Source organism: Stigmatopora argus, chromosome 11 (genome assembly GCF_051989625.1).
Source record: "Stigmatopora argus isolate UIUO_Sarg chromosome 11, RoL_Sarg_1.0, whole genome shotgun sequence".
NCBI classification, from domain to species: Eukaryota; Metazoa; Chordata; class Actinopteri; order Syngnathiformes; family Syngnathidae; genus Stigmatopora; species Stigmatopora argus.
Window position 1 is genome coordinate 12,165,001 of NC_135397.1, and position 26,221 is coordinate 12,191,221.

The 26,221-nt window shown below is 40.1% G+C and overlaps 2 protein-coding genes across 9 annotated transcripts in view; both read right to left on the reverse strand.

Moving 5' to 3' along the window:
- Positions 1–5,218, reverse strand: part of LOC144084805 (peptidyl-prolyl cis-trans isomerase FKBP3-like) — a 10,058-nt gene extending 4,840 nt beyond the window's left edge. Inside the window, exons 1-4 of one of the 3 annotated variants that reach the window (XR_013303913.1) lie at positions 5,114–5,218; positions 4,825–4,916; positions 3,664–3,762; positions 3,437–3,576 (exon numbers count right to left, since the gene is read on the reverse strand). Coding sequence is in view for 1 of the 3 variants with exons in the window: in XM_077613572.1 (XP_077469698.1) it covers positions 3,535–3,576; positions 3,664–3,762; positions 4,825–4,916; positions 4,996–5,011 (249 nt within the window). In the remaining 2 variants the exon portion in view is untranslated. Of the gene's footprint in view, positions 1–3,436; positions 3,577–3,663; positions 3,763–4,824; positions 4,917–4,995; positions 5,066–5,113 lie in introns of those variants that run through there. The other 2 variants (XR_013303912.1, XM_077613572.1) reach the window with 2 other exon arrangements.
- A 2,163-nt stretch (positions 5,219–7,381) lies between these two features.
- The window catches only part of slit1a (slit homolog 1a (Drosophila)), a 90,295-nt gene continuing 71,455 nt past the window's right edge, over positions 7,382–26,221 (reverse strand). For 4 of the 6 annotated variants that reach the window (XM_077613170.1, XM_077613169.1, XM_077613173.1 and 1 more), the window contains 21 exons: positions 25,839–25,913; positions 25,619–25,762; positions 25,382–25,525; positions 25,143–25,309; positions 23,672–23,804; positions 20,316–20,384; positions 20,158–20,229; positions 20,011–20,082; positions 16,585–16,656; positions 15,239–15,402; positions 14,349–14,473; positions 14,175–14,272; positions 13,946–14,085; positions 13,778–13,871; positions 13,569–13,706; positions 13,205–13,433; positions 12,561–12,691; positions 12,286–12,479; positions 10,704–10,992; positions 10,379–10,590; positions 7,382–8,001 (listed from right to left, as the gene is read on the reverse strand). In XM_077613170.1, the coding sequence (XP_077469296.1) occupies positions 7,760–8,001; positions 10,379–10,590; positions 10,704–10,992; positions 12,286–12,479; positions 12,561–12,691; positions 13,205–13,433; positions 13,569–13,706; positions 13,778–13,871; positions 13,946–14,085; positions 14,175–14,272; positions 14,349–14,473; positions 15,239–15,402; positions 16,585–16,656; positions 20,011–20,082; positions 20,158–20,229; positions 20,316–20,384; positions 23,672–23,804; positions 25,143–25,309; positions 25,382–25,525; positions 25,619–25,762; positions 25,839–25,913 (3,004 nt within the window). In that variant the 3' untranslated portion in view covers positions 7,382–7,759. The remainder of the gene's footprint in view (positions 8,002–10,378; positions 10,591–10,703; positions 10,993–12,285; positions 12,480–12,560; positions 12,692–13,204; positions 13,434–13,568; positions 13,707–13,777; positions 13,872–13,945; positions 14,086–14,174; positions 14,273–14,348; positions 14,474–15,238; positions 15,403–16,584; positions 16,657–20,010; positions 20,083–20,157; positions 20,230–20,315; positions 20,385–23,671; positions 23,805–25,142; positions 25,310–25,381; positions 25,526–25,618; positions 25,763–25,838; positions 25,914–26,221) is intronic. The other 2 variants (XM_077613172.1, XM_077613171.1) reach the window with 1 other exon arrangement.

Sequence of the window (26,221 nt, forward strand, 5' to 3'; positions counted from 1 at the left end):
CACATCATTTCAGAAGTCACTGTGGTCCAGTGGTAAAGACAATGGGTCAGAACTTCAGGTGGACTCAAGTTCAAATCAGGAGTGAGTTCAATTCCACTCTTTGCAATTCTCAAATTGTTTATTTGGGTAATGAAAAGGATAAGTATAACTTCCAATCACATCATTTCAGAAGTCACTGTGGTCCAGTGGTCAAGACAATGGGTCAGAACTTCAAGTGGACTCAAGTTCAAATCAGGAGTGAGTTCAATTCCACTCTTTGCAATTCTCAAATTGTTTATTTGGGTAATGAAAAGGATAAGTATAACTTCCAATCACATCATTTCAGAAGTCACTGTGGTCCAGTGGTAAAGACAATGGGTCAGCACTTCAAGTGGACTCAAGTTCAAATCAGGAGTGAGTTCAATTCCACTCTTTGCAATTCTCAAATTGTTTATTTGGGTAATGAAAATGATAAGTATAACTTCCAATCATGTATAGGCGGGCCGCCTCGTGGTGTAGTGGGTAAGTCACCTGCCTGCGACGTGGGTGTCGAGGGTTCACGTCCCGGTGTCGCCAGTCAACGACTGTATGGTGTCGGCAGTCGGCCGAAGGCCGACTGTCGAACACCACCAGGGATCCCCCCTCCCAACTGTCTTCCGGTCAGCCGAAGGCTGACCGGAAATATTGTTTTGCTGAAAAAAATGACTAAGTCTTTATTTGAATGAAAAAAGGATTACCCATTTACTGAACTACTAGTGTAGTGATTAGTCAAACGAGAGCGGGATTCGAACCCCATTTCCCACATGGCAGTCAAATCCACTAACTTGAGGTCTGTCTGACCCATTGTCTTTGCCACTGGACCACAGTGACTTCTGAAATGAGATGATTGGAAGTTATATTTATCATTTTCATCACCTCAATAAACAATTTGAGATTTGCAAAGAGTGGACTTGAACTCACTCCAGATTTGAACTTGTGTCCAACTTCAATTTCAACCCATTGTTCTTGCCACTGGACCACAGTGTCTTCTGAAATGAAGTGATTGGAAGTTATATTTATCCTTTTCATTACCTCAATAAACAATTTGAGAATTGCAAAGAGTGGAATCAAACTCACTTATGATTAGAACTTGAGTCCACCTGAATTTCTGACCCATTGTCTTTGCCACTGCACCACAGTAAAGTTGGAAGTTGTATTTATCCTTTTCATTACCTCAATAAACAATTTGAGAATTGCAACGAGTGGAATTGAACTCACTCCTGATTCCCGCCTCATGTTCTGACCCAATGATTTTGCCAGTGGACCACAGCAACAACTAGAAGGTGAAGAATCAGAAGTCAGATTTATTCTCCGACTCTCTTAGCCTTACTTGCTATGTCATTTTTTAAAGAAAAAAAGCCTTACTATACTATGTCGTTATTTAAGAAAAGAAGCCTTACTATACAATATCTTTTTTAAGAAAAAAAGGCTTCCTCTACTATGTCGTTTTTTTAAGAAAAAAAGCCATACTATACTATGTCGTTTTTTAAAGGAAAAAAGCCATACTATACTATGTCGTTTTTTAGGGGGAAAAGCCATACTATACTATGTCGTTTCTTTAGGGAAAAAGCCTTCCTCTACCATGTCGTTTTTCAAGAAAAAAAGCCATGCTATACTATGTCGTTTTTTTAGGGGAAAAAAGCCATACTATACAATGTCGTTTTTTTAGGAAAAAAAGCCTTACTATACTATGTCGTTTTTTAAGAAAAAAAGCCTTACTATACATGGTCTTTTTTAAACAAAAAAGCCTTACTATACATGGTCATTTTTTAAGAAAAAAGCCTTACTATACACGGTCTTTTTTGTAAATAAAAAGCCTTACTATACTATGTCGTTTTTAAAGACAAAAAAGCCTTACTATACTATGTCGTCTTTAAAGAAAAAAGCCTATACTATGTTGTTTTTTATGAAAAAAGCCTTACTATACTATGTCGTTTTTTACGAAAAAAAGCCTTACAATACTATGTCGTTTTTTTAAGAAAAAAGCCTTACAATACTATGTCATTTTTTAAGAAACAAAGCCTTACTATACTATGTCATCTTTTAAGAAAAACGCTTTACTGTACATGGTCGTTTTTTTTAAATAAAAAAGCCTTACTATACATGGTCATTTTTTAATAAAAACCCTTAATATACATGGTCATTTTTAAAGAAAAAAGCCTGACTATATATACATAGTATTTATTTTTTAAACAAATAAAAGCTTTACTTTACATAGACCACTTTAAGTCGTTTTTAAAGACAAAAAAGCCTTTATGTCGTTTTTAAAGACAAAAAAGCCTTACTATACTGTGTCGTTTTTAAAGAAAATAAGCCTTACTATACTATGTCGTCTTTAAAGAAAAAAGCCTATACTATGTTGTTTTTTAAGAAAAAAGCCTTACTATACTATGTCGTTTTTTACGAAAAAAAGCCTTACAATACTATGTCGTTTTTTTAAAGAAAAAAAGCCTTACAATACTATGTCATTTTTTAAGAAAAAAAGCCTTACTATACTATGTCGTCTTTTAAGAAAAACGCTTTACTGTACATGGTCGTTTTTTTTTAAATAAAAAAGCCTTACTATACATGGTCATTTTTTAATAAAAACCCTTAATATACATGGTCATTTTTAAAGAAAAAAGCCTGACTATATATACATAGTATTTATTTTTTAAACAAATAAAAGCTTTACTTTACATAGACCACTTTAAGTCGTTTTTAAAGACAAAAAAGCCTTTGTCGTTTTTAAAGACAAAAAAGCCTTACTATACTGTGTCGTTTTTAAAGAAAATAAGCCTTACTATACTATGTCGTCTTTAAAGAAAAAAGCCTATACTATGTTGTTTTTTAAGAAAAAAGCCTTACTATACTGTCGTTTTTTACGAAAAAAAGCCTTACAATACTATGTCGTTTTTTGAAGAAAAGAAGCCTTACTATACAATACACACACGTACACGCAAGCACGCACACACATACACATACATATATACACACACACACATACATTCACACAAGCACGCACACGTGTGCGGATGTGTATGTACGTGTGTGTACGCGTGTGCACGTACATATGTACACACACGTATATACGCACACGTACGTACACACACATGTACGCGCGCGCACACATACGTACATACACACGTACACGCACGTACACACGAACACGTATACACACGCGCACACATACACACGCGCACACGTATATGCACGTGCGCGCGCATACGCGCACACACATTTCAGCAATACACTTATCTATTCATGTATTTATTAACTTACTTATTACCTATCTATTTATGTCTAAAATGCCTTTCCTATTTCTGCATCCTCACCCTCTTGCTACTGCGACAACGAAATTTCCCGAATACGGGATGAATAAAGTTATCCAATCCAATCCAATCATTTGATTCAGATGTGGGAGATATGGAAAACTTACTGGACAGGGGACCCCGAGGAACGGAGTTGGAGACCCCTGCTCTATAATGATAAGTACCAGTGAGGGGATGGCGGTGTCAAAGACTGCCATTCACCGTGTCACCCTTTCTTTCGCGTTGATTTGGTAAACTCGGGTGGAGTCTGAACAGAAGCAAGATACAAAATGAGTAGAATTAGTACACATGACAAAAATAAGAAATAAAATAACCTGAAACACTTGGGTCCTACCTCATCCACAACTTCTGCCTTGACTTTTGTCTTCTCATCCATTTCGACTGCTTTCACTAGCTTTGTCACCTCTTCCACCGTCTCCGTGGCTTTAAACCTCTACAAAACATCACAGCGTGATTATGCAATTGCTTATTTAACCACTTGGATGCACATATGACCCACATTCATTTCCTATGGTATTTCATCCGAGATGAGTTTTGAATTAATCATTTCAAATGCATTCATTTAAAAAAAATAAATATCTTAAAAAGTCATCATTGCTTCCATTTTTCTCTTCAGACACTGAGGGAAAAAAATCATTATTTTACCATATGTTTGAGTCAAAAATGACCCCATGTGCATTGTTGAATGAAGGTCTCAGTTAAGTTTTGTCAAAACCACATTTAAAACAAAAAATTAAAAAGGTCTTCCTTTAAGTCAAGGGTGTTAGACTCGGGTTGGTTCGTGGGCTGCTTTAACGTCAACTTGATTTCATGTGGGCCGGACCATTTTAGATATAATATTTATATATATTTTTTATAAATGGACTGGATAAATGAACTGGATTAAAGTCCCTGAATATTCAGTTTTTTATAGATCTAAAACAATGTTTATTTTAGCTTTTTTATTATATATTTTTAGATTTTACAAAATGATTTTTGAACTAAAAACAGAAAAAAATGGATAAAAAATTACAATGATTGATTTAAAAGGGGGAAAATCAGGAAATTTCCTATACATCTATACTCTTCATTTTAATTTGATCCTACAACAAAAAGTCGGCACTCATGATTTACTTTCTTGGGCCACATAAAATGATGCGCCGGGCCAGATTTGGCCCCTGGGCCGCCACTTTGACACCTGTCCTTTAAGTGAAAGGAAAACAATCCTAGGGTAAAAGTATATACGTATATTCTAGAAGTGTACTGTTCATCCCTTACACCTCCACTGATGACACTTGTGAGTGTGATTTATCCACACAGGTTCTTGCTATTAAAAATCAACATCAGATCAATGTGTTTTGTCAATCAAATCACCATGTGACCAGTGTTTACATTAAAATGTGAATGTATCATTAAAAAACAAGCTAATTGAGCAAATCTTTGAATACTGAACGCTCACATTTAGTTTTTACACGGACACAGAAACTAGTATTTTTTTTTTTTTTAAATGACTCACTTTGCTAACAAACAGCACGTTATGGCATCGACAAGCTGGTCCTTTTTGGCCACATTGTTGACGTTTCCCATCAGTCTGTGCTAGTTGAAGAACTGAAACACACAATGGAATGATATCTTTTTAAACATAAAGAGCTATAGGTAACGCAATGTAGCCAAATTGTTTGCAAACATTTTGCTGTGTCCATCCACGTCTCCACGGTCTACACCAGGCGAACGAAGAATGCTCCCGTCAAAAAGCACTCTTAAAATGAAAACTGGGGCTTCGAAATCCCCATATGACAACTTACCGAATGCGCTGCATTGTCCTGGAAGAACTTTTGCAGGTCTTTCTTTGGTAAATCGTTACTTCTGAGCCGCTCTGCAATACACACTCTCCTGGCTCATCCGCCATTTTCGCGGCCAATTGAACTTTGATCTTGGTCATGCGCATTAAAAACACGAAAAAAATAGTTTTCACAATAAAGTGTATTAGACTAATACACGTTATTGTGGGAAAAAGTATTTTTCTGCAATGTGTATTAGACTAATACACGTTATTATGAAAACAATGTAGTATTTTTATGTCTATTTTTTATGTATGTATGTTGACATCTATGTATGTATATTTCCATGTTTGCTGATGTGAGAAATCCTAACAAAGCTTTTTGACTGAAAATTTGTATATGTAATGAGTATATTAACAAGACAAATACTTGTTAAAAGCACACACAGAAGTTTAATGAATTAAAAGAATGGAAGTTTGGTAAACAATGTGTCCGTGGCACTACATACATTCAGCATCATTTTGGGACTCATTTGAATTCAATCCCACAATCACGTCCTTTCGACAAGAGAAGCAAAAATCTTTTTACAACATTGTATGGTTTACATGAACATATTTATGTATATAATAGCAAATAGGATACGAGTCTTACTGATTGAGTGAAATTACATCTCAATATAGCACAAGCCCCACTAAAATGGCTACCAAGAAGTTGTACTTGCACACTAAGAGACGTGAACTGATGGAAGCCAAGAAGAATATAAGTCACATTCCAAGAAATGTGCGCTTTCATGAGGCGCACACTTAGGAGGATCAGGAGCCTCCTAACGATTTCACCATTGCCAGAATCACAATCCCACAACAGGATTTGATATGATCCATTCTAAACTAAAGGACAGCTAGGAGTTACCACTTTATCAATAAGCATATTTATTATCTGTACACATTTATACATTCAGCTATGTGCCTATTGCAATTGGCACCTCACGAAAATGTGAACGATTTTTTAATACCACCTAGAAAATGTCTTTATTGTGGGTGCATGGTTGTATTCTTGTGCCAACACAACTCATGCTTGGCAGCAGCTCATATAGCATGTTGAACTTTATCTTCATTAATATAAATGCAGTTTTTTCTTGTTTCTGAAAATACCAGGAAAAATGCAATGCACGCTCAGTACATTGCAGTACTCATCTCGGGTCATTTTCTGAACCGCTTTATCCTCATTAGGGCCGCAGGGGGTGCTGGAGCCTATCCCAGCTGACTCCGGGCCAGAGGCAGGGGTCACCCTGAATTGGTGGCCAGCCAATCGCAGAGCACAAGGACACGGACAACCATGCACTCTCCCACCCATACCTAGGGGCAATTTAGAGTGTCCAATCAGCCTACCATGCATGTTTTTGGAAAGTGGGAGGAAACCGGAGTACCCGGAGGAAACCCACGCAGGCAACATGCAAACTCCACACAGATGGCCATGACTTGGATTTGAACCCGGGACCCTAGAGCTGTGAGGCCGACGTGCTAACCACTCGCAACACCGCGCAGCCCACATTGCAGTACAAAAAAATAAATTAAAAAAGTTGCGAAAACAAGCCGAGGCGTTGAATGGGGTGTAATATTCACAGGAAAGACAACATATACAATATTTCAAGATAGAGTCATATACAACGTATACAGGTGCATTGCAAAACATTGGAACATGGTGTAAGGTTTTTATTTCAGTAGCTCGATTAAAAAAGTGGAACTTTTTCCATTTCTCATTTTGATAAGAACAACCTGTGGCTCACGTAAAAACAAAATTCACCTCTCCAAAAAATAAACTATTGGTTAAAAAAAGGCTTTTAATTTAGGCAGGATTGGACCGAATACATTTACTCAGATTTTTCTTTGTTTGTACTATCATAAGCTTGAAGGTTTGATTTGAATGGCCAAAGCAATTTCTTTGATATTCCAATTGTTTTAATCGAGTTTGTTACTATTTGCTATGACAAATTTGGGATAAAAATCCAAGGCTTCGCCTTTTACCTTCAACATTCGACTTAAAATAGAAAAATACTATTAAAAACGGCAAAAGAAATACAAATATATATATATATATATATTAGAATCTGTTAGGCATTTCTATATAAACGGGAGTGTTTTGTATTGTAAAGGTTACATTGTGGAATCAACTATAATAAAAATAAGAAATTAATATGATTCAACAAAAATCAACAAAACAAAAAACAATGATTTACAAAGGTTTGTCATTTTTTGTCTCCTCTTGCTTCTATTCTGTGGGAATAAATTCTGGAAGAAAGGGGCTAAGCATATTGGGTAACTTAACAAAGTTTGGAAACATGTATTTAAGTCACTCATCCGCTCTCGATTATGTGCCACTCGAACATCTTACTCCGTGTATGCGTGTGGGTGTGTGTAATAAACAAACAATTACCTGTCAGGTGACACTTAGCTTGCCCAATAGTCCAGCTCTCTTCTTTCAATACCCCACACTGTCCTCACTGCTCTTTCGGTGGTGTGTTTCAGGGGGCATCTCAGGAGCCTTTTAATTTGCCACACTGTGATCCTGCTGCTCACAAAGCACGTGTCCTATTTTACAAGCATCAGAGTCCTTAATATATAGATAGAGGTTTTATATATACTCTTTAGAATCTCTTTTTTCCGTCGTGTTCTAGGCGGCACAGGCCATGCAGCCACACTTGATGCTCTTCTCCACCTCCTCAGTGAAGCTGGTGCCATCACTGCACTCGAAGGTATATTTCCGGCGCTTCATCCGCTGGCTGGCGCAGCAGGCACCGTCCTCGCATGCGCCGGTGCACTCCACCCAGGACACAGTGCGCGTCGTCTGGCAGATGGCGTAGCCCCGTTGCACTTGGTAGAAATCCCGCATGGGCTCGCCCCGGCACGCTGACTCTGGAGCGACAATCAACACAACCACATTTTCCCGACACTTCATAAAATCACAATTTAACGTCCTGATTTCCTTTAAAATATGTTTGGGATAACATACTTGTCAACTTTTACGTTTGTTCTGTATTTTATACGTTTGTTTTTATCATTTCAAATTGTGTACACCGAACAACAACTTTTGCACAGGATTTTTTTTTAAGTAGTTTTTTGTACAACCGATCTGGTTTCACCCCTTTTCCGCTTTAATCTGGATTGTCTCGGTCACTGGTAGCAGACGAAAACATCATCGTCGACTTTAAGCATGATATGCGCACGTGCATCAGTCACTTCCAACCTTTTCACTATAGAAATATAGCGCGTCAGCAAGCGGGTCATTTTCACATAATTCAGCAAATAACGGTAAAGATATGGCCCTGGACTTTCCCTTTATGTGTTACAAAGTTATAAAAATTAATTACTACTGCTTTGTTTGCCACATATTATACTACATTTGGCACCAATTTTAAGAGAAATCTATTTGAGACACAAATACATTGAGAGCCAGTTTATGTTGAATTTGTCCACTCCGTTAGATGTCCAGAATCTAGTGTCACAGTTTATAGGAATGAAAAGTCGGGTTATGATTTATTTGTTTGTCTCTATTTAGAATGTGTTGTTTAGATTTGTTTCAATAGTATTTTCACTCAAGTTGTCTTTGAGAAAAATGCAAAAGAATTGCAACTGCAAACAGTTTTACTGATGTACCTTTCATATCAGTTAGTGTGTCTTTACCGTTATCACATGAGAAATACACCAAAAAATTCACAGTAAATACACCAGGTGGCTGGTGTGGGAGAAGTACCAGGATGTTGTCAGCCATATTGTCAACGCCAGCTAAGCAGAAGCCATGAGAATGAAACTAAAACCAAGGTAAGGACCATACCTGTGAAATGTCGTAACAATTCCATGTCTTTACCGATGTCCTAAAAACTTGGTGAACATAATTACTTTGCTTTTTAATGAACTGGGCATGGTGTATGCATGCAGAACACTATCATTTACTGAGTGCCAAGAAATACCATCTACCAATGTCAAAGGCTGAGGTGGAATGTTGTGTCTTTACCGTTAATAAATTTTGTCTTTACCGTTGTATGTTTAGAAACTGTGCTGTCTGCAAGAAATACATCAAAAAGATCTACAGGGATGGAACTGATGACATAAGGCAATCAAAGGAGCAAGTGTTATACCACGAATGGGAGAAGGGAGTAGAGACCAGAATGACAAATAATGGGCCAATTGATGTTGTTGTCATCCAGAAGAAAGAAAAATCTGTCACCATTGCGAAACTCTGTGATGACCTTGAGAAAGACCTTGTGGCTCTTATGGGGCACCAATATCGTATCATTCACCAGTACAAGGAGCTCAGACTAGTAAAATCCAGGTTAAATTTTAATTAATTATGTTTTCATTAAAGTTCCAGCTAAGATATTTCCAGGCAGTGCTAGTGTTGCTAATTAGAGATAATCAGAATGCTTGAATTGCATTTTGTAAATTATTCATTTTCTGAAAGTGTCTTTACCGTTATTTGCTGAATTATGTGAAAATGACCCAAGCAATGTATCCAGACAGTCACGCTGTCAGTATCATACGGCAACATCTACAGAATCTTGAATTTAGTGCATACAAAAGGTGCACCGACGGATTGGGCAATACGTCCACTTGGGGAAATTTTTAGACTTAAGTGCGCCCTATGTGAGTAAATATGTGCCGCATTGCATTTGTACGGTTTATTGTCACTTAATAAGGGGAATTGCAATCATTAATAAGGGGAGCAATTGGCCGAGGTTGACTGGTATGGGATAAGATTACAGTAATACCTCATTTATCGTGGTTAATTGGTTCCAAGACCTGCCGCAATAGGTGAATAACCACGATGTAGGGGCAGTGTTTTTATAGTGTCTATTTAATATTATTTTGACTTTTAAAACCCTCTATGTACTATTATTTAACTCCTGATGGTAGACCTTACCCTCTAGTGGCCAGTGAAACAATCTTCAATTGTAACTTGCCTTTTCTGTCCCCATTTCAAGTAGTTATTTAACTCCCGAGTGTAGACACTGTCCACTAGTGGCCAGTGAAATATTCTCCAATTGTGACTTGCCTTTTTTCCTCCCATGTCATGTTTGTATTATTGTTCCTACACTATAAACGTTTCATATATATTTGGTGGATCCAAGCCACCATGTGGTTAAGGTATTACTGTAAATCAATGGTTAAAAAGAAACCTACATTAGTCTGTTCAAATGTCTTTTTTTTTTAGCTAAACGCACAAAACAGGGTAAGTAATGTAAAAAATGTTTAACAACCACCATTAATTCACAGAAACGAGTGTAGGTCATACCTGCGTCACAGAGCTCGCCGGTGTAGCCATTTTCACAGTGACAGTAGGCATCCCCCGTGTCCGAGATCTGGCAGCGGCCGTGCTTGCAGGACAGCTGGCGGCAGGGGTTGAAAAGCTCTCCCTGCTGGTTGCACAGCGCACCGCGGTAGCCTTCGACACACTCGCAGCGATACGACTGAGTGTCCAGCGGGATGCACCGACCGTGGACGCACCTACAAACAGGCCTCTCTTGTTATATACGTCACAACCAAAATAATTGGAAGTAGTGAAATGAAATGTTTAACCAGAAAGGTCGCAAGAGAAACTTTCTATGCATATGACATACTTGCTGCCCTGACAGGGGTTAGTTGCGGGCTGGTCGCACTGCGGTCCGGCCCAGCCCGGCTGGCAGTGGCACACGGGCCCCTGGAGGCCGTCGGGCTGGCAGATGCCATGTACGCAGTAGATCTTTTTGCAGGGCTCGCAGCCTGGTACCACGCCGGGCTTCATCTGGGTCTTTGTGAAGTCTTGCAGCTCGTTATTGATGTAGAGATTCTGGATGCAGCCGTGGAAGCTGGAGCTGTTCTGGATCTGCCACAGGCGGAAGGCACCTGGGTGCATGCCCACGGGCATTCCTGGGAGAGGGCAAGAGGTGGTTAGATGGGTGACAGTTGGAAAGAACCAGCCACAGACAGACAGCTAACACAGGGAAGGTAGGAGTGAAATGGAGGAAAGGCTTTTCAAGTGTGTATGCCATAAATGCAGTATGCATACTCAAATATTGTACTGTGCCGTTGTAACTAGATTAGAGTGTCCTTGATTTATGACATTTTAAAGATATGCCACCAGAATGTTTTTTTTTAACAAATTTGAAAACAATTAAATAAAAATGAGTTTGTAACTCAATTTCCATTTCTTTAAGCATAAAGATGTTACACATTGAACTCACAAATTAAGGCAAAAGTTTCAGCATGTACTGTATGCACTACGAGACACAGCACCCTTGAAAGAAAGGAGAGTAGCTCAGACGAAATTTTTTGGGGGTTCTGTTTTTGAATGACATCAACACATAAAACACACTTGAAACCAGTTCTCATGACTATTTTCGTGTAGTAGGTATCTTTGCATTCAGATTAAACTGATTGGTGCTTAACCTTTAGGGGGAAAATCCAATTGGCATTTCATAAACAGTACCTGGCCATCTCTTAAACACTTTTGAATGATACCGTGAGCAGAGAAATGGACACCCTGTGAAAAAGTTGTTTTTAGTAGGACACTTCTAACATTAAAACAATTTATAAAAGAAAAATAAAATCAAAATTTTACACACGCTAGAAAAAGGGTTCAACTTTAAGAAAATTATGTGGAACGTACAAGGGATTCTATCCTATTCTAATGGCCATATTTTTCAAAGTGCCGTACTAGTTCTCTCTAGTGGTAGAAGACAGAATAACTGCAGGAGTACAGTACAATCGCATTGAGCCTGGCTTAGTTTGTTTTTAAATATTATATATATATATATATATATATATATATATATATATATATATATATATATATATATATATATATATAATATTTAAAAACAAATATATCAAATATATATATATATATATATATATATATATATAATATTTAAAAACAAATATATCAAATATATATATATATATATATATATATATATATATATATATATATATATATATATATATATATATATATATATATAAAATTTTGGACTGGAACCAACTATTTTTGAGGGACAAGCCACTGTACTAGAGGCTGGAATAGTGCTCCAATTTTGAGGCTTAAAGGGTGTCATGAGTTGCTAGGTTGCTTAGAATGATGAGGAGAGGGGCTTTTGGTTTCGGTGGTGGGGTGTGGAGGGGGAGGGAGGTGATCGACAGTAGTGTAGTAGTTAAGAGTGCCTGAAGAGGAGGGAGGTGTGTTCTGGAGAGGGCCCCTACCCCCCACGTATAGTGGAGCCTCCCCGTTGAGGGGCCGCACCGCTCCGAAGCTGTCCATGGTGGTGGGGAGACCCCCATCAATAGACAGGTTCACCATCTGGTCCAATGTGACGAGTTCCACCGTGTGGAACTGACCGTCATTGATGGTCTCAGCACTGGTGGGGAAAAGGAAATGAGGTTTGGACTTCTGAACTGTTCGTCGATGATGTCGCGCGATACGGCAAGAAGTAGCTGACCTGTAGATAGCGTGGCCAGGCTGGCTTCCTGGGTCGTAGCTGACCTTTACGTGACCTTGGTATAGCTCCACGGCAATGTGATCGTTGTCTCCGTTGTACAAGAGAATACCGTTGTCTTCTGCCGTGGACACCTGCACAGACAAAAGGCATGCAGCGTCAAACAAGAAATGGAGAATAACATTGGAATGTGGGAAGAATTAATTCAATATTTTGAGGGTAATGATGTATTCGAAGAATTAAGAAGTTGGACTATTTATTGAAAATGTTTACCAAGTTAAAGTAATAATCTAAGGAAGGGTCCTACTATATTGGATTGGATAACTTTATTCATCCCATATTCGGGAAATTTCATTGTTGAGAATAAAATTAAAATCATGAGTGGAGCGAGTGGTTAGCGTGTCGGACAGACAGCTCTGGGGTTCTGGGTTCAAACTATTTAAAAATATAATTATTTTTTTTATCATTGATGATAAAAGCAAAGAATTTTTTTTATCTTGTTTGTGAGCCATCCATTTTCTAAAGTTTTTAGGTTGGGGCATTTTACATTAAATATACATAGGAAAAAATACAGAGTGAATTTTGTGAAAAAAACAAACAATCAAAAAACAATGTTAAATGTAAAAGTAGAGCATCCTGATGTTTACCTGCAGGGTGATGTTGGCTTGCGGCCAGTTCTTGAGGTCGGAAAGCAGCAGGTAAGAGTCTCGGTCCACAAAGTTGACGCTGACCAGCTTCTCGCAGCGCGGCCCGCCGAATTCTGGGGGACACTGACAGAGAGCGCGTCCCCCCCTCTCCACACAGGAGGCGCCATTCTGACAGTCAGCCAGCTCACACAGTGACACCAGTGAAGGAGGAACCTCACATAACTGACCACTGAAGAAACAGGACAGATCATTACATAGCTATACATATAGTTCTACTGTTGTGGATTGTGGCTATTACTCAAATTGTACAAATTGTTCAAATTGTCAGCCACATTTAGAAGACATTTCCGTTTTTAATCCTCACCTGTAACCTTCCTTACACTGGCACATGTACCCGTTCAGTTCGTCCACACACACTGCTCCGTTCTGACAACGATGTTCCTGGCAGTCATCATAGTCCACGCTGCAGTCATCGCCCACATAACCAGAAGCGCAGACGCACCTGATGCGCGTAAAACCCAACATTTGAGTGTAATGTGCCTACACATTCAAACAATCTTTTAGAGCACTTACTTGGGTCCGGAGGAGGTGATGAGGCAGGTAGACTGATATTGGCAGGGGCTTCGTCCTGGGGCGCACACGTCTTCCATTTCCTCACACATTTCCCCTGCGCACATATCATTCGGAATATTAAATGCAACAGTCTGTAGCCGTACAGTGCTGGGCCGGGCGTAATGGTACCTGTGTAGTAGGGGGGACAAAAACAAGTGTAATTGTTGACGCCATCAACGCAGGTGGCACCGTTCTCACAGTCGTTATCCTCGCAGTCGTCGATGTTGGTCTGGCAGGAGGGACCCTCGAAACCCAGCGGGCATGTGCAGCTACAATAAGCACATGCAGATATTTCCAGGTCTTGTCAGTGTTATTATTTTACCGGGTTATATTTGAGCACTCATTGTAAATTCCTCACCTGTATTGTCCTTCCTCCTCATCAGTCACCTGACATCGGCCTCCATTGGCACAAGGGTTGCTCACGCAGGCATTCAGAGCCGTCTCACAGTTCTTGCCCTGTGATAAGAATCCCCAGAAAAACATGACAAGACTGCGACATCAGCTTTGCGTAAGTTAAAGTACCGTGACTAACCTTGAATCCTGGAGCACAGCTGCACCTGTAGATGTCAACCGGGTCAGTGCGACAAACGCCTTGGTTCTGACACGGGCCGGACAGACACGGGTTACACTTGGCCAGCACTGTTGTGTCCACCTCACCTATGCGAATGGGAATATGGGAAGCCAGTGTTGGAGACAATAACGACATTTCAAAGGATAGAAAATATATTTTCACACCGTGTAAAATGACTCGCTCCTTTTAGCTTGTATTTACAGTTTCTTTTTAAATGAATTATTTAAATTATGATCGACAAGTTTTTATTTGTCATACCCTTCATTCCAATCATCATTTTATTATGTGGTTAGCACAGGTTAATGATTGTGGGTATTTAAAAACTTAATCACATAAAATGATGTACGTTTGTTTGTCTGGCATAGTAATTTAATTTTTTACTTTAGTTTAGTCATATTTCATACATGAATTTTGAGCAATATACTAATACTCCCCCCACTCCACTGTATCATAAATATAAAACAAATTCATGAAAAATGATCAATCCCAGGTTCAGTTGCGTTCAGGTTTTGGGGAGTTTTCATGTTCTCCCAGGGCTTACGTGGGTTTTCTCTAGGTACTCCAGTTTCCTCCCACATCCCAAAAAAACATGCATGATAGGCTGGTTGAACACACTAAATTGCCCCTAGTTATGAGTGTGTGCATGAGTGGCTGTCTGTCTCCCTGTTGCCTGATATTGGCCGGCCACCAATTCAGGGTGTCCACCGCCTGGTGTCCGTGGTGAGCTGGGATAGGCTCCAGCACCCCCGCAACCCTTGTGAGGATAAGCTTGTTCAGAAAATGAATGAATAATTATACTTCTTAAATATAAAAACAGGATGACAATAAGAAAATGTGCATCCACAGCTCACCTGTGCATTCAAACTTCTTTGCCGGTGTGGTTAGAAGCAACTTTCCCTCCAGACCACGCGGACCAGCACAGCGGGCGATACCAGGCTCTTTGTATCCGGTCTTCACCCAATCAGACAACCAGCGTAGGCGGCAGTCGCAGTGCAGCGGGTTGGCGCCAATTGCTCTGAGAAGTGGAAATAGTCTTTCAACATTAAGTATTAACTACATGCAATACACTATGAGCATCTCTCGCTTGCGACCAATTCGGGGTGTCCCCGCCTGGTGCCCATAGGGCGGGGGATAGACTCCAGCACCCCCGTGACCCTTGTGAGGAGAAGCAATAGGAAAAATGAATGAATACATTTACTTTAGTACGTGACGAGTACTTGACTAGAATCCTCTTTATTCTAACTTGCTCTAGTAGTGTAATAATGTGGACGACCAGCTGGTGTCTCCCTACACTTTTAATGTAGAAATCAGGGGGATTTGGGGGATCCTTGAGTAGTATTGCTGGGTGCTGATAGCAAACCCAAATTTACACGCCATAAAGTTAATAAAGTTAGACATTTTAATGATTATTACTTAGTATCAACTAAAATGTGTAGAAGATTCTCATTTGATTTGTCAGTTGACATTAAAATGCCAATGAATTATTCCACTTGAAGAAAGCTATTAAATAGTTAATAACAGATGTTTTGATGACATTTTAGGGCCACGGAAAGTGTAATAACATCTGTAACTTTTGTTTGCCTCTTTGTGTAGGATGAGTAAGATGATTGTTTCCCATCTATGCCAACATGTGACTATGAGACGCTCGTAAGCGCTTAAGTCACAGAGCGATCAATGCGGGCTATGTCCTCACACTCAATCGATGCACCTCCATTATGGCGGCGCACAGGCTCATCTTTCAGGCAGCGCCAATAGCTGACACCTGACATCTGCAAACAAGGATGCAACTTGACCAGGAGCAAAGATCACTGGCCTCCCGCTTTCTACCTCTTCAGCATGTCGCTCATTTCTCTTCACTCACCCTGATAAGTCTATTGATCAGGACTGATGTGTATTAAAAAAAAATGCAGACATAAATAAACACAGATCTGTGTGGACCATATGAGCGAATGTGTGTTTTGGAGATAGAGATGTGACAGTGAAGGGGTCTGTGTGGCGCTTTAACCGCAGCACACCCAATTAGAGTAAGAGGAGTGAGTTTGAGCCCACCAAAGAGCTACAGACTGGCCACTGTGTGCCACACTGCTGCCTGAAAGCATATGTATACATGACTGTGTGTGTGTGTGGGTGTATGGGTGCAGATGCTATGAGATAAGCTGTTGAATACAGCAAGCATGTGTGAGAGAGAGAAACTTACAAGTGAGAAAGAGATGCCACGTCACCAAAGATGCCGTCAGGTAGCTCCGAGATTTCGTTGCCATGGAGAGACCTTAGCAGGACAAGTGGGAGAAAGTTAGAGACAAATTATCCATCACATAAAAATGTATCCACCCTTATTTTAATCCAATGACTCATCAGGTTATGTTGAGTAAAACATTGATTCCATTTATAGTGAAACAACAGTCCTCATTGCTAAGGAAGATGTCAACATAGAAGTTAATATTTGGCTGAACACGACATGGGTGGTAGCTGCTTTCAGCTCTTAGTTGAGCCCGGTGCAAATACGTAAGGCTCTTGAAGTCTGGAGCAGGACGCTATCAAGTTTCGGCGTGCGACTGGCTGCCGGGGCCAACAACATGAGTACAGAGGCAAAGGGTAATAGGGTTGCAGCATATTAAGTGCATTTCTGGAACTTTAGTCCACAACTCTGAATGTGTGCTAGGAGTTCAGGAATTATGGTCTAAATTCAGTTCACATTAACCATGCATAAAATCATGACGTTAAGACAGCCTTAATATGCATGGATGCAATAGGTTGGAGAGGGTAGTAAGGCACATTTTCTCAATTTGTATTAAAGTAAGAAACTGCTTGAAAAAGAAAATGTGGAAAGGGAGTTAAATAATAGTCCAGAAAGGGCTTTCAAAGTCCAAATAGACACCTAAGAAACACTGTCCCTAGTATATCGTGGTTATTCACCTATTGCGGCAGGTTTTACCTATTAACCGCAATAAATGACGTGACTCAACCAAAATGTCCCCTTTTCCATTGACAAAACCTCTAATTTGAAAATGAACTTTTCACAGTTGTCAACATAATCATTGCCTGGTGAGCCTTTTGACCGATTTACTCTTGCATGTCACTTAAGATGACAATTTGACTGTGGAATGTGTCTATTTTCTTTGCTTTGGGACAATTAAATCATATCATTGTCTACTGTAAAGCAAACATGTCTCACCTCTCACTCAAGATTTGATGTATTTCCATATTGATTTGATGTATTTCAATGTAACTGCAGGGCATGCCAATAAAGACAGAGCAACTGGCAGAACCGCACTCAATAGAATGAAACTGACTAGAGACAAATTAAATGGGCTGATTGTTAAGGCGCGTGTGCTTGCCAGCCAGCAGTATGCCAGCCTGGCAGAGCGCTCAAGGGAGCAGGCAGCCAAGGAGACTCCGGGACGTAACCTGGTCCACTCTTGTAATGAGGGTGATGATGCCGTTCTTTTGTTTTGTACGCGGCTCTAAATAATGGAATCACACATCATGTTCATGGCTGAACAAAAATCCACATCACGCTGCTTATACCTGCACTCCTTTAATGAGTCTACACTTTTGACACGACTCACTCTTAAAATATGCAAGTTATTAATATAATCTATTCCCCTTTTTTGTCTGGATTAATGTTAATTCATATCACTTTCTTTTCCCGCTCAACCCGCCATGTGGGGCACACACTGGCGCTGCCTCGGCTTACCCCCCCACTCATCTTCCCCCACACCTAATACCCAGCAGGCCAATTAGCAGCTTATTAATAGGCAGCTAAAACCCACAAAATTTCATACACACGTGGAATACCTCTCCGAGCAAAACCGCACAGCACCGAGGCCATATTTGACCCAGTGTTGCGTTTGAAGCGTTAATGATGCTTCTCGTCTTTACTGCTGTGTTAAAGCTAAAGGTGCGGCTTCGTAAAGGCGCTGGCACCTCAGGGCACATGACTATCCTGCTCTGACGGCTCCCACTTCCTGCTTTCTGTGAAGCTCCACATTTTGAGCTGTCAAATAGAGATTTAAAGTAAAAACCCATTCATTAAAGCACATTGTTGCTCGGGTTTCGTTGCCTTGCTGGGGAAAGGACGTCAGAATTCTACTTTGGTTAATCAATGAGCTCTTATACAAATATTTTTAAAAACATTTCACTGGAATCCATGCGCCTACATGCAAAACAACAGGTGAGGTTGAAAGATATACTGGGGTCTCATACAAAAGGGATTTTTTTTTTTACCAACAACACAGATAGAAAGGTGAGTTTTGGAAATGTGGTTGCAATTTTCCCTCAAGTCTTTTCAGCACGGACAAAAGATCAAATACAAAAGTGTCAGTTTTAAGTAAATCCATCATCAAAAATGTGTTAAAGTGTATCTTTGGGTAGCTTGATGTGGACTAATAAGATGGAAGTCTGGGAGTGGTGTGTGGCTTCCATTGGTGGAGGGGGTTGAAATGGCGTCTCACAGGCAGTTTTGTAGAAGCGGGTCTGGCGCGAGTGAGTATGAGCAGAAATAACGGATGGCGCTTCATTAGGGATCAAAGCACAGCTCGTGAGGCGACATCAAACTAATGACGGCCGAGCGTCGCGCTTGCCGGGCGTTAAAAGGCCTCTCAGGCTTTGAGTGGCGTAATGGTGTTCTTTTTTAGTCATAACCCACCATAAAGAGCTAGTAAAAAAAGTGTTTCTGACGAGTACACATGGGAGGCCGATGCCTCTACATTAGGGTATCAAAACTACAGCTGACTGTTTTTGTTTTTCTCCTTTTCTTGCGGCCGCAACATGTATCAAGAATAACAAGGGTAAACATGTGGGCAACAACCGTGTCTGCCACAGGTGTGATGCCCATGACAACGGACCAAATTTTAGGGGGAATGGGGCGGACCTCTCCCCTCCACTTTTTTAAAATGCTGTTTATTCCCCTGCAGTTTTGCTAACCAAAAACTACACCATGTTGTATTAAATAGAAATGCATTAGGCAAGATAACTGTGTCATCAAAATTGTTCATACGAAGCATGATTATATTTTTGTCAAGTGATGGATAGTAATGATGCAGAAAGAGATACTGAAAAGACTGATTCCTCCAACTTAAAGGCCACAGTCAGCGAAGGGGCACAATCAAAGGTTCGCAGGCTCCGTCAAAGTCATTACGGTTAACGTGAGTGAACATTCTTGGGTAATCAGTGTCATGGTGATTGTTCACAGTGGCCCCAGCAAGGTGTGGACTACGGATGGCGAGGCTGCTACTTCCATGGAGAAAAAAAAATGGGTCAGGGGCTGCGTTTGCGTGTGAGTATTCTCATAACTGTTTAGACGGCCCATTCCTCTGGAGTTTATCAAACATCCACAACATCTGCTTGCCTCCTCTGACTCTGTTGTCAAATATTCTTTTAAATGATACAAGCAGGCTAATTTCAAACTTCTAAAAATAACTTTTGCTTTTTTTTTTCTTCTACAAGCTTTCACTTTTTTTCCTTTTCTTACTCTAAATTTTACATAGTGTAATAGCATCTAGAAGAGTTCTTTATAAAACTGTGGTTTGTACGACAGCCGTTCAGTCATTTTTTTTATCCTCAATAAAAAGCAGACCACCCCTTTGATAACTGAAATAAAGAGTCACATTTTAGAACTCACAGAAGTCGGAGTGAATGGAGTCCACTGAAGGCCATTTTGGGTATGCATCGCAAGGAGTTATAGCTTAGGATTCTGCAATATATGGATGAAACAACAGTGCATTAATATCAAATTTTGTCAGCGCTTAATAGAGTTTGACACACTCACAGCGTGGTGAGCTGGCTCATGTTGGCAAACGAGGAGTTAGTCAGAGAGTTGATTTTATTGTTGCTCAGATCCCTAAAAAACACCAATGAAAACAAAAGAATTAAGCAAATTTATTTCATCCCGTGGTTCTTTGAAATGGGACCAAGAAAGAGACTTACACCAGCTGAAGGAACTTAAAGGAGGACAGTTCTTTTGGTAGCACGCTGAACTGGTTACCATCCAGATACCTGAAGGAAAAAAAAGACATTCATTCCAAGTTTTGTATAGTTCATAATTTAATGCCACTTGTACTAAAAAAGAGAAATAATGCTGTCCGTAGTTTACTATCACTATTATTCCTTGGCGGTCAAAGCTATATTTCCATCAAGGTCTGAAGAAATATGTTGCTTTTGTTGGAACGGCAAAGTCGGTGCAGCTGCTCGAGAGTGGAAGTCTCGCTGCGAGACACATTAGGGTTTAAAGAAAAGGCTTGGAACAGGGCTTTGTTGAGACGTTGTTTACACTGTTATTAAGGGTCCAAATCCAAGCAGATACTAAACTTGTTGCATTCATAGACCTTTTGGCGAATTGTCTCATTGCTACATTTGAAGGATGTATATAAAAAGTGCCTTGAGCAGTCAATTTGAAAGAATACAGGGCAAACTCCAACATGCTGGACCTCTTAAGAGAGGCGCACACACACACACATTCATATGTGTATTTGTACTGTTTTACAGCCCACCATCGTTGTCATTATGCCTGCGAGGATGCAGACGCTGCCAATGCAAAATGCTTGCAGAGGTCTATCACCCTGGCAAACGGGCTGAGAGGAGCAGCAGGGGCCTTTCTCCTGCTTTTTGTATTCAAGAGTTGGTGGGCCGAATGGGGGCTGTACTGGTGATTTAGAAGCTTTGGCTTGCCGGGTAATGATAGGTAATGATGGTGCGCTGGACACTTTAGATAATGACGGTGTTGCGAACGCTCCAGATGACAACATGAAAGGCCAGAGCAGAGAGGCCCACCTGGTCACACCTGCTGTGACAATGACAGGCCTCAAGGCTTGTGCTTCTTGTATGAGTGTGTGTTTGCCCGTCTATGTGTGAACCACTTGCAGCAGTATTGGAAAGTTCCATTCCCTCCCCTTTCCATTGAAAAGTGCTCATTAAAATGTCCTCTTGCTCCCCTATGCTCATGGACAGGCTTTTGGCCCAGACACAAGTATGCACACGCATACACACGTGGCATCACACATACACACACACTGATCCTTGGACACAAGTGAAAGAGTGACATCAGTGTTAGCCCCGAGGGCTGCAGGGAAGCATACAAGAAGAAGAATGTCTGCGAGAACAACTGCGGGGCTTCTTGGCCACTTTTCCTCTTAGCGCTCGTCTCCAAAATGATGAGATGTCTTTTCTTTGCCTCTGCTGTTTGTCACACTACATGTACAAGTGTTTGGGAATCTCCACCTATCAATGCATTACTGTAGTGTTAGGGTTGAAATGCACTGCATCCCAGCTGACTGGGCGAGAGCTGGGAGTACACCCTTGAGTTGTTGCCAGCCAAACACAGTATTCATGCAACCAAACAAAACCATTTAGACCCAAAACCCTTTTAAAGAATGAACCTACCATGTTTTTCCCCCATTATTCGTATATTTTACCTGGTAACCTAGCACGTTCCATATATCCACCGTGGAAATATTGCACAAATCCATCTGGGAATGAGCCAATTGAAATGAACCTTAAAAAATACGGCTGCTGATTGGACAATTGATCTTATCGTCACACTCATCACCGATCAATCCACATTAAGTCACAGTATGACATATTGAACAGAAGAAGAGCAAAAACATTGTTTCAGGCAGGTCCATCTTGCTCTACAAGGTTCTTTACCCGTAGAAAATACAAGCAACTAAAACCCCAAATAAATACTAGATAAAAACAATCATGAGTGTGCCATAGCTGACTTCAAGCTGAAGGTTCTGTGCGCATACTCTCCACTGAATAATTTACAGGCAATATAAGTCTGCAATTGATGAATAAACTCCAAGCAAAAAAAAGAAAAAAAAAAAACAAGATCCAAGGGGCGATAGATACTGGCCCATTCTAGATAGCTAACAAGTTTCAGGACGATCGGTTAATAAATGACAAATGAGTAGAACTTCAAAATTAGGTTCCACAAGAAGAATAACAACAACTACTTGAGTGGCGGTGTGACAGGCCTTGAGCCTATAATAAAAGAGAACACTTAATTCTTTATCAATCATCATCTGTGGACTTTTATTTTCTAAAAATCAATGTTTGAATGAGTTTGGGGATACTATGTCTTGTACAGCAGGAGTTTCATAATGGCAGCCTGCCGTCCAATCGCCAGGTGGTCTAATGTTGCCAGTGAGGGTTGTTCTGTTATTTATTCATACATACAGAATATTATTTTGAAACTCATGCATTCATTTTATGGAGGTTTGGGTATAAATTGGTGTTTGAACTTCCATGTTTATTATGGAAATATGCTTCAGAGAATAGCATTACAGTATTAGCATTATGCTGCCTTTAGATAGCGTTTGTATTGTATGATGAATAAATTATATTTAATATTTAGGTTAAGATTTCCTAGTGGGTGTTGACATTTGTTAATATCAAATTATTATGGTATTCAATTCAATAACAATGGAAAAACTCACATTTCATATCAGAATTTTTGACCCACAAGTTGATACACGAATTGATTTTTTAAAATGTAAATATTATTTAAATACTATTTAATCTAACATTTAATTTAAATGATCATAATTTTAAACATAAATGATGAGCAAGAGTATTTAATAAATAAACAAAGCTCAAATTAATCATCACTGCTTGGAAAACGTGTTGTTTTTGGGCAGAAAAAAAATTGCCTACGGGAAAAAATTGAAATTAACCAAACAATTTAGCAGCTTCATACATTATACCTGTGGCTGATTTAAAACAAAAATTCTCTACTTCCCTTTGCAACATTATTAAAGCATATTCTGGTGCTCATCTGTAAACCAGTTTATATGCTTACCGGAATTCTACAGTTTGATGAATATCTGTTGTTTCATCTGGGTCTACTATTGTGTTTTCCAAAAGAATCTCTCTGACTCATTTTCATGCACAAGCCATAATTGCTCGCAAGGCGTCAATGAGAGGCGAATTGGATGTCCATCAAAAATTCAACTGCACAAGATTCTGAACTATGCTGTCATGTGGAAAGAAAGTGCATGGGTGGCTAAATCACAAGCGAAAACAAACAAACCAAAGATAGCCACTATTCAAATCGAGGTGAAAATTGTTTGTGGACTGAAATGAGTTTTGACACGCCTGTTAGTTTTTCCAGATTGCTGCAATGTACACCGGTTGGACCTGCTGACCAGTAATCCCGACGAAAACCAAAACTGCAGGTTGTTAATTAAGAAAATCGCCACATTTTCTCTGTACTGCATACACTGTTTAGACTTTTTACCCTACTCAGTTAAAGCCAGGCAATTTTATATGTTCGAAAAGCCACTTACAGTTCCGTCACATTTCTTGGGATTCCTTTGGGTAACGTGTGCAGGTGTTTGTTACTGCAGCGAACCACTGTCTCCAGGCAAGCACACTCGCTGGGGCACTGAGGTCTGGGTACACAGCTTGATTCCTCGAGGCCTGCCGACAGAGAGGAAATTGGAGGAGTTATACATTGAAAACGGGGCAGTTAGATGACAAAAGACTGTGGTAGAGATGTAGATTACGGCCAGGATCGGAGCTGTCAGTGAGGCGAGAGAAAGTGTTGAAAGAATGAAAAGTTCAAAACGGGACACAAAGCACATATAGCACAATCTCTCAAAGTGACAGCGGGGAATTGAGACAAAGAAAAGATAGGAAGTCTAGCGGGAAAGAGATAAAGGAGCCTCAGTAATATAATATTGACTAGCCTGGACAAAGAATGGAAGCTGGCTAAGGCCTGGAGACACGTCTAACATTATTCAGCTGCAAATAAGCTGACTGGTCAATAAAGCAAACCGCTCAATAGCTCCACTCAGCCTTAAATCGACAAGCGGCTTAGGAAGTTCTGAGCTGCAATCGGTTCAGTAAACAAAGAGCTGGACAATGGTGCTTATCATTCAAAATGATCACTGGCAATTTATGAGGCCCTCATTTAGAATGCCTGGAGTTAAATAGCTGCAACTAAACTTTGACAAATCGAGTATGACACTGGACAAATGGCAAGGCTGATTACCACCTGTCTCTATATTTTGTCATCTATTCTTTCACTTTCCTCACAAGGAAAGGGGGGTGGGTGTTGCAGCCTATCCCAGGCAACTTTTGCGCAGTAAGTGGGGGGACAACCTGAATTGGGCGCCAGCTAATAGCAGGGCAAAATGGCACAAACAACTATTCACACTCTCACTCATAATTACAGAATTTTAATTGCTCAACCAGCCTGCCATATGTGTTTAGGGGATGTGGGAGGAAACCAAATATACCCAGAGCAAACTCACAAGCAAACACTGTGAAGCCAATGTGCTAACCACTTGACCACCGTACCCATGCTTAATTATTTTTATTTATATATTTGTATTTTTTACTTGTCCTTAATACGACCATTAAACCTTTGATCTTGGAACTTTGAAGCAGGCGTGCCAGCTATTCAGATAATAGGCCTATTCCAAAATTTTCAGTGTAGAAAATCTTCTTGAGAAAAGAAAAATCACACTGTAGCTCTATAACAAAATGGTGTGATATTTTCAAAGATTATTAGGCTATCGGACTGAAGATGATTATGAGGACGCTAATGTTGATGGGCAAATTGATCATAGCAGGGGAAGATATTTAACTTTAATGATGCAGTTTTTGGGAACCGAAGGAAGATTCAGTTTCTTTGTTTGTTGCTCTTAAATTTTCTGAAAAGAAGAGTTCTGCCTCTCTAGCATACTTAGCAACTTCCATGCAAAATCGCTTAACAGTCTGTGTAGACACCCCATGTTGTAAGTACGGACATACCTTCTTCGCAGCGGAAATCAGGCAATGCCACATCCTGCAGGGGGATTTCCTTGAGGAAGGCTGGTCGCTGGCAGCGAGGATTCCCCGTAACGATCTTCCTGCTCCTCAGCCAGTCTCCCAGCCAGGACAGGCGGCAGTCGCAGTTGAAGGAGTTGGCCAGAAGGTTTCTATCAATGAGATAATGTGTAAGGAAGTGTAAAACGGTGACATCTAATAAGGAGGGGGAAATGCAGTCTCACAGGGTAGAGAGAGTCTGCAGGGTATCAAAAGCTCCGGGGGTGATAGTGGTCAACTGGTTGTCGTAGAGAGAAAGAAGACGCACATTGTGGAGGCCGGTGAAGCTGTCATTATGGATACAGCTGATCTTGTTGTTCCTTAGCATTCTGTGGTTATAATTGGAGTGGTTAAAACGGATTGACGCAAGCACTCTGCTTCTTATTTGAAGGACTGTCTGCAAAAGTAAGCGCGTAACTTACAGCATCCGCAGGCCTTCCAGGCCACGGAACATCTCGCTACGGACAGTGTCAATTTGATTGGCCGTGAGGTGAAGCTCGTTGACGGATGAGGCGCCCTCGAAGGCGCCATCCTCAACCTCTGTAATCTTGTTGTTGCTGAGGTTGCTGTGGAGAGCAAACGGAGGATAAAGATAACTTGTCATCTTGAGCTGAAGGGCACAATTTCAAATGAAATACTCACATTTTCTTGAGCTGCGTAAGGCTCTTGAATACTCCGGTGGCCTCTAGAGTGGTGATGTCATTGTTGTTGAGGCGTCTGGATACAACAATTGGAATTTCTTATTAAACGCACAATGTAGATTTAAACTCAAGTATTTTAGTTTTTTAATAATCTTAGTAATTTCATGTATACATGACTTATTGTTTGTGTTAGCACAATACATTTTTAGTTATGAAATTTAATTTAATCTCTAATTTAGTCTGTGTGGCTGGGAGATGGCAAAGTTTTAAATGGCCAAGGTTGTGTGATCATGATTTTTGTCCAAGAGAGAAATTTATTTTGTGGCAAATTTCAGCATATATAAGTTTCACTTGTAATCTTTAAACATGAGTTTTCTTCTCATT